The sequence below is a fragment of the Orycteropus afer genome, unplaced genomic scaffold (assembly GCF_000298275.1).
Source record: "Orycteropus afer afer isolate SDZICR_OR568_19922 unplaced genomic scaffold, OryAfe1.0 scaffold00017, whole genome shotgun sequence".
Taxonomy (NCBI): domain Eukaryota; kingdom Metazoa; phylum Chordata; class Mammalia; order Tubulidentata; family Orycteropodidae; genus Orycteropus; species Orycteropus afer.
Genome location: NW_006921604.1, coordinates 11,570,831 through 11,579,041, shown reverse-complemented (window position 1 = coordinate 11,579,041; position 8,211 = coordinate 11,570,831). Strand labels below are relative to the sequence as shown.

Here is an 8,211-nt window from a genome sequence, read left to right as displayed (position 1 = left end):
CCTTTTCTTTGTTGAAGAGGGTCTGTGCAGTCTTTCTGCCTAGTCCGCCATCTTGCCAGAACTCTAGAATACCTCTTAATAACTCGGAATATCAAGAGACTTGATTTTTGGCTTAGAGTTAAAAACAGAGGAATTATTTGAATAGGTAGATTTTGTTTTATATATCTATATTTAACCGAAACAAAATCCAATGTCATCGAGTTGATTCCAACTCATAGTGACTCCCATAGAATTTTCAAGGCTATAAATCTTTATAGAAGTAGATTGCCTCATTTTCCTCTTTCAGAGCAGCTGGTGGATTTGAACCAGTGATAATGGGTTAGAACCCAAATGCCTTACCCATTGTACCACCAGAATTTGTTATATCTATATAGGTAGGTAGGCAGATAGACAGACAGACAGAGCTTATATATATATCTGTAGCTAGATATAAAACTCTTGTGTATATATGTGTGTATGTTTTATTTATATCCCATCACCACAGTTATTTTTGTATATGTTGCTGTAAAGGAAAAAAAAAATAGCATGGAATGTTTGTATGTACATATATGTTGCTCTGTTAATAGATGAAATGAACTAATAAAGGAAGACTGTAAACCCTCTTCTGAAGATTTCAAAGATGGTTGTTGTGCAGGTTTTTTTTTTCCCCCTTTTATGATGGCATTTCTTTAATATTCAGGATTCTTTTTTCGTACTTACCCAGAGTTCATCTGTAAACCGTGACATGTTTAAAAATACCAATGCTTCAGTTTTCTATCATATAATGAGTCAACAATGTGAAGAGGATAATGAAATAATAGAGAATATCCTTTCAATAAAACCTGGCACTGGTGTAAAGAGACGGTTTCCCAGTGAATTGAAGAGTGTGCCTGATGTGAACATCCCTGAAAAAATTCCTAAGAAAGGTCAGTAAACTCTTTTGTAATTTAACTTTTTTAACACAGTTAGTTTAAAATTCTTGAATATACATTTTTCATAGTAAATACAACATTTTTTATGAGCTTATAACAAGGGGCAGGAGAGAGGAAGGAGAGAAATAATGGGAAAAAAGAAGAAAACTTGGAAAAAGTCTGACCTTTGAATTAGGGGCTACTTCTATAAAATACTAAGCCCAGAATTTGAAAGTGAAGGGGAAATGGGATTTTAAATATGACAAGGATGGGAAAAGGGGAGAATAGAGAAAATAGATCCATCAACCTGATTTTTTTATGAATTAAAATGTCATAGGTAGCAATGTTAACCATGTTGTTAAATTTATTTTAGCGAATGTTACAGGTTCTATAGGAATTAATCAATTGGCATAATTCTTTGTAAACTTTTTAGAATTACATGATGTAAAAATGTTTTGTAAGTAACTGTCATTTTATGTATGAATTACATTTTTTTATCCTTTATATCTATTAAAATACTAAGCTTTTTTTTTAAGAGCCACCAAATCACATAAGATCACATTATTATCTAACAGACCATTGGAGTATTTATTAGAACTACAGACAATGAGCTAAATTGACTACTTTCTATTGGATGCTCTTTGATAGAGATGCTCATTAATAATGAAATGTAAATATATCAATTATGAGATTATAGAACATTTTAGATGAGTAATGCTGCAATGACTTCATAATCAAACATAGGATTTAGGTAGCGTTTTAACTGGCTCATACTTACCATCCAAATAAATTATTGCTATGTACTGTTAACTGGACAGGAAATGTTTCTACCCAGCATGACCTATTATATTAATTTTAAACATTTTATCCAGAGGAAATAAACTTATTGCATTCTGTTACTCAGATGTTCAAGTGTTGATTATAGAATTTACATTTTTTCAGATGCAGCTTCTTCACCTCAAAGTATCATGGACTCAGAAGTTGGAAAAAATCCAGGGATCTCAATAGCTGTAACTGATTTGGAGTGTTCTTTCTGCATGAGGTAGGTGGCACACAATCTTTGCAGCCCTTTTAAAAATTTATCCTTTCTGAATTTCATACCTAAATGTAATGGATATTTTATTATCAGAGAAATTAGTTATACCTTACTAATAATAGATTGATTTTCTAAAGCTTTGATTGTGGAGATTATAAAATGGGAATAAGTATAAGTGGATTCTAGAATAGCAGGGGAATTGCAGAAGAATCCTTATTAAAGAAATAAGATTACTTAAAGTCTCTTCTGGAGCTTTCTTTCTGAAAACCCTGATTTGTTTTCCCCTAGGTTGCTTATTGAGCCTGTTACTACACCATGTGGACATACGTTTTGCCTAAAATGCCTTGACAGCTGTCTTGACCATGCCCCACATTGTCCGTCATGCAAAAAATTACTTCCTGAAGTAAGTAGATACTGTGCAACAGTTAGATGGCTCCTCTTCTGGTTCTTATTTTATGCATTTGCTTTGTTTCTGCTGCCTACTTGTGAAAGAAGATCAGATTTCCCCATTCATAGATGGATCTTCTTCCTATGTATTCTCAAAAAATACAAAAGTTTAGATATAGAAATGACTAAATTTCAGGAAATTTTTAGCTATAAATGATACTTGAGATATACTGAAAATAGCTAATATTATTGAATCCTCACCACTTGTTATTTTTAAATGGATGAAATAATTTTGTTGTTAGATACCATAAGGTCAGCTCTGAGTCATAGTAGTGACCCTATGTAGAACAGTACAAAACATTGCCCAGTCCTGCACCATCCTCACAGTCTTTGCTTTGCTTGAGCTTATTGTTGGAGCCACTGTGTCAGTATATCTCATTGAGGGTCTTCCCCTTTTCCACTGACCCTCTCTACTTTACTAGACAAGTTGTGGTATGATATCAAGAACAGCATACAGGAGAAAGCAGAAGGTCATTAAAAAGACAGGAAAGGAAGAAAAGATCAAAATGGGTGTCACAAGGGACTCTGAAACTTGCTCTTGAATGGAGAGTATTAGTAGCTACAGTGAATGGAAGAAATATGATGAAACAAAAGAACTGAACAAAAGATTTTAAAGAGTGGCTCAAGAAGACAAAGTATCATAAAGAAATGTGGAAAGACCTGGAGTTAAGAAAACCTAAAGGGAAGAACACAGTTGACATTTCTCAAGCTGAACTATAAGAAAAAATTCAAACCTGAAGTTGCATTATTGCAGGATTCTATGGGCAAAATATTGAACAATGCAAGAAGCATCAAAAGAAGATAGAATACCGAGTCACTGTACCAAGAATTGGTCGATGTTCAACCATTTCAGGAGGTATAACATAAGATTAAGAACCAGTGGTATTGAAGGAAAAAGTTTAAGCTGCATTGAAGAAATTGGTGAGAAACAAGGCTGCAGGAATGGATGGCATGCTTATTGGAGATTTCCAGCAAGTGAATATGGCATTGGAGTTACTCACTTGTTTATGCCAAGAAATTTAAAAGGCAGCTACCTGGTGAACCAGATGGAAGAGATTTGTATTTGTGTCCATTGCAAAGAATGGTGATCCAACAGAATACAGAAATTATTGAACAATATTGTTATTATCACATAGAAGTAAAATTTGCTGAAGATAATTCAAAAGCAGTTGCAGCAGTATGTTGATGGACCTGCCAATATTTAAGACAGATCCAGAAGAGGACATGGAATGAAGGATATCATTACTGATGTCAAATGGATCTTGGATGAAAGCAAAGAATACCAGAGAGATGTTTACCTGTGTTTTATTGACTTTTCAGAGATACTAGTGGATGATAACAAATTAGGTATAACATTGCAAAGAATGAGAATTTCAGAATACTTCCTTGTGCTCATGACGAACTTGTACGTAGACTGAGAGGCAATTGTTCAAATCGAACAAGGGGATACTGTGGTTCAAAATCAGGAAAGTTGTGCGACAGGGTAGTATCCTTTCACTATAGTTGTTCAGTCTGTTTGCTCAAGAAATAATCCAAGAAGCTGGACTCTTCAAAAACTTGGTGTCAGGATTGGAAGAAGACTTATTAACACCCTGTGATATGCAGATGACACACCTTGTTTGCTAAAAGTGAAGATGACTTGAAGCACTCACTGATGAATATCAAAGATTATAGCCTTCAGTATGGATTACACTTCAACATAAAAGAAAAATCCTCCCAACTGGACCATTAAGCAACATCATGATAAATGGAGAAATGACTGATTGTCAGGAATTTCATTTTACTGGGACTCAAAATCAATACCTATGGAAGCAGCAGTCAGGAAATCAGACAATGTATCATACTGAGTAAATCTGCAAAAGACCACTTTAAAGTGTAAAAGAGCAAAGATGTCACTTTGAAGACTAAGGTGTACCTGACCCAGGCCATGGTATTTTCAGTAGCCTCATATGCATGTGAGAATTGGACAATGAATAAGGAAGACAAAAAAAAAAATTGATGCCTTTGAATTGTGGTGTTGAAGAATATTGAATATACTATGGACTGCCAGAAGAACGAACAAATCTGTCTTGGAAGAAATACAGCAAGAATGCCCCTTAGAAGTCAGAATGGCCAGCGTTCATCTCTCATATGTTGGTCACATTGTCTGAAGGGGGACTGATCCCTGGAGGATGGTGAAGTAGAGCATCAGCAAGATAGATTGGATGCAGTGATGTGCTCAAGCCTAGCATAGATTGAGGATGGTGCAGGACTGGGTAGTACTTAGTTCTGTTTTACATAGGGTCTCTATGAGTTGGAATTGACTCGATGGCACCTAAAACAACAACATATATGTACTTGCATTGTTAAATTGCATACTGAGTCTCTAAGTGTTCAGGATTATCATTATGTTATCATTTTGAATATCAGTTTATTGTACTGTGCTTTTTCATGCTGCTGGATAGATCAGCCCATGCTTTTTAGTCTGTATGTAGCTCTTAGGCAGTCCTGTTCTACACTGGTTACCATCTCTTCTGCTAAAAGAATAACGTAACATCTGACCTGCCTAGAGCTGGCTCATCTTGTGAGAGAAACGTGCCTATCTTTGTGCCTACCTTTTGTTGCACAGACCCTTTTATTCACTTCTTTGTTCAGCCTCTGCCTTGTAAAGGGCTTTATCATGAAACGGTGCCTAGGGATTGTCATTATAATATAACTTCCTTAAGGGCTGTATCTCCAAGGACCAGAACACACAGAGAAGCTTAAGAAATCTTTGCTGCATGAATGAATGAATGGTTATGTGGAAAGTGTGCATGGATTGCCAGTGTTCCAGAAATCATAATAATAATAGGGTGAACCACAAATCATAATTTGACTTTCGTTCAATTCAGAAGATACTTTTTGAACTTTAGACCTAACTTGTGTTGGTATGAGCATAAATTACTAATTAGATTATATACATTTATATGAAAGTCTTAACAATTTCAAGTAAAATTTTGCTGCATTCTTCAATGAAAGGATGTCTTTAATTAATAGTTTATAAAATACCTGTGTCTTTAATTATGACAGTTATGAGGCAGTATTGTGAATTAAGCAGATGCTTGTTTTTACCAGTTACTCTGTTAATTGCCATTTTCTCTTGTTTCTAAAGGTTGAACTTCTAGGTCCCTGTCTATGACTGCAGTACATTGAATTTGTGTGAAAAGGGTAACTTGGCAGTATGTTTAGGTTTCACTCCATTATAAATATGATTGAAATATGTGGAGCTCAAAATGCAGCAAGTTACCACATAAATAGGACACTGAAACTTGCCAGGCCTGCAGTTAGTGCTGTGCCAGGGCCTCTGCAATAGTGTCTGGACTTTTTGAGACCCAGCTGCCTTATTCCTGCAGTGTAGGTCTTATCTATATGGTCGTCCCTCAGTGTCTGTGGGGGATTGGTTCCAGTACCACCCCATGCTGCTACCAAAATCCTCAAATGCTCAAGTCCCTTATGGGCATAGTATCTGCATATAACTTACCTACATTTACTGCTGTATACTTTAAATCATCTCCAAAAAAAAAGAAAACCAAACTCACTGCTTTCGAGTCAGTCCCAACTCATAGTGACCCCTCCTTGGGTTTCTGAGGTGGTATCTGTACGGAAGTAGATTGCCCAATCTTCCTTCCAAGGAGTGGCTGGTGGGTTTGAACCGCCAGCCTTCTGATTAGCAGTCAGATGCTTTAGGCACTGCGCCACCAGAACTCCTAGATCATCTCTAGATTACTTATAATACCTAATATAATATAAATGCTATATAAATAGCACTTTATGCTTCCTCTTAGCCTTTGAAGGATTGCTTCCCCCTCTTCCCTAATATTTTGGATCCACAGCTGGTTGAGTTTGAGGCTGCTGAACCTGGGGATATAGAGAGCTGACTGTACTATATTGTTTAAGGACCACCCCAGTGTATATGAAGCACCTACAATGGTACATGATGAATATTAGGATCTCAATGAGAAAGTGCCATTATCTGCTGTTATAAGCCTGAGATAAAACGATGCAGAACACACACACACACACACACACATACATAGAGGAATTGTTCTTTAACTATATCATGACCCTTCAACCCATTGATCCTAGCACTTTTTTATTCATTCTCTACCTGTTTCCCTTCATATGCAGCTTGAATTCCTTGGTCCCTTTAGCCCCTTTCTTCAGTCCTAAGTAAAATCAACTCTTGCCTTTTAGATGTACCACATGAGTAATATAACAAACCTAGAGAAAACCACAAAATTAGGGAGATCTTAAAATCTCAGACCTAAAACATTAGCAGTCATTCTTACTACTTTCTAGTAACTTCCCTTTTTCACTCTCCAAGATGATTCTTTTGTATTTCTTTGCTCACCTATATATCCTACATCATTCACTCTCTCTTCCCTCCCTGACATTATGAATCTTGAAAATGTAGAATCCCTCCAGCCTGGAATTGCCTCGTCCTTCCTCCAGGTATTCATCTTCTCCTTTCTCTTACCATGGAGGAAGTGAACTGTCCCTGTTCCCTTCACAGACTGTCCCCTCTGTGCTCTCAGTCTGTATCCTTTCTTGTCTTGGAGACACTGCACTCTTTCACCTCCTTGTTGAACTTCCAGACTGGAAAGATAGTGCTTTTTCCTTTAGAATCAATTACCATATGGTTAATGGCAACTATTGGCAGCAACAACATTTAACATTTTCTTTTTCTGTAGTTGTTGGAAAGCAGAAATTTTCAAATAACTACTCTGGTTGAAGAATTAATACTTCGATATTTGCCAGATCAGTTGTCCAACAGGAAGAGAATTCATAATGAAGAAATGTTGGAACTAACAATGTAAGTGTTCATGCTGTATGTACTTGGTTTTGAGGTCAGATTAAAGAAGAAAATCCTTGTTTACTTAATAGCTTTTTTTTTTTCCAGATTTTGTCTTGGCAAAGAAACTAGAAAGCATCTGAATGGGGAGGAAATTAAGTGTAAAGAGTTTATGGAAATTTAATTGCAAGAAGTTACAGGAATTGTTTCAGAAGTGTATTTTAACAGAATTATATAGTTGCATTTTGTATTTGAATAAGTGATACTGAATTTTTATTTTTCCAGAATCAAAAATGCTATGTATTTAGAACTATGGGAGAGAAAGCAATACCTAGGTTTATGGTTTTATCCAAACCCATTGTTGTGGAGTTAATTCCTACTCAGAATGATCCTATGGGACAGAGTAGCACTGCCTCAGTGTTCCCAAGGCTGTAAATCTTTTACAAAAGCAGGCTGTCACATCTTTCTAGCTGTCACATCTTTCTACCGTGGAGTGGCTGGTGGGTTGGAACTGCTGACATTTCGGTTAGCAGCCAATTGCTTAATCACTGTGCCACATGGAAAGATTGATTAATAATTGTCTTTTTTTTTTTATCATTTAATGTGGTTAAACTTAGGAGATTTGGTGGAGCACTGGTTAAAGCATTTGGCTGCTAACCAAAAGGTCAGTGGTTTGAAACCACCAGCTAATGTGGGAAAAAGATAAGGCAGTTTCCTTCTGGAAAGATTTACAGCCTTGAAAACCCTATGGGTAGTTCTTCTCTGTGCTATAGGGTTGCTGTGAGTCAAAATCAACTCTGTGACAGTAGGTTTGGTTAATCTGTAACTTTTCTTTATGTTGTTGTTGTTGCTTTGTGCCATCGAGTCGGACCCGACTTATAGTGACCCCTTCTTGGGTTGCCAAGACACTATCACTACGGAAGTAGAGTGCCCAACCCCTTCTTTCCAAGGAGTGGCTGGTGGGTTTGAACTGCCAGCCTTCTGGTTAGCAGTCAAGTGCCTTAGGCACTATGCTACCAGAGCTCCTA

The 8,211-nt window shown here is 36.6% G+C and overlaps 1 protein-coding gene across 1 annotated transcript in view; it reads left to right on the top strand.

The window, feature by feature from the left end:
* The window catches only part of LONRF2 (LON peptidase N-terminal domain and ring finger 2), a 70,200-nt gene that overhangs the window by 38,267 nt on the left and 23,722 nt on the right, over positions 1–8,211 (top strand). The window contains 4 exon segments of the mRNA XM_007959535.1: positions 704–905; positions 1,839–1,932; positions 2,215–2,329; positions 7,083–7,204. Coding sequence (XP_007957726.1) covers positions 704–905; positions 1,839–1,932; positions 2,215–2,329; positions 7,083–7,204 — 533 coding nt within the window.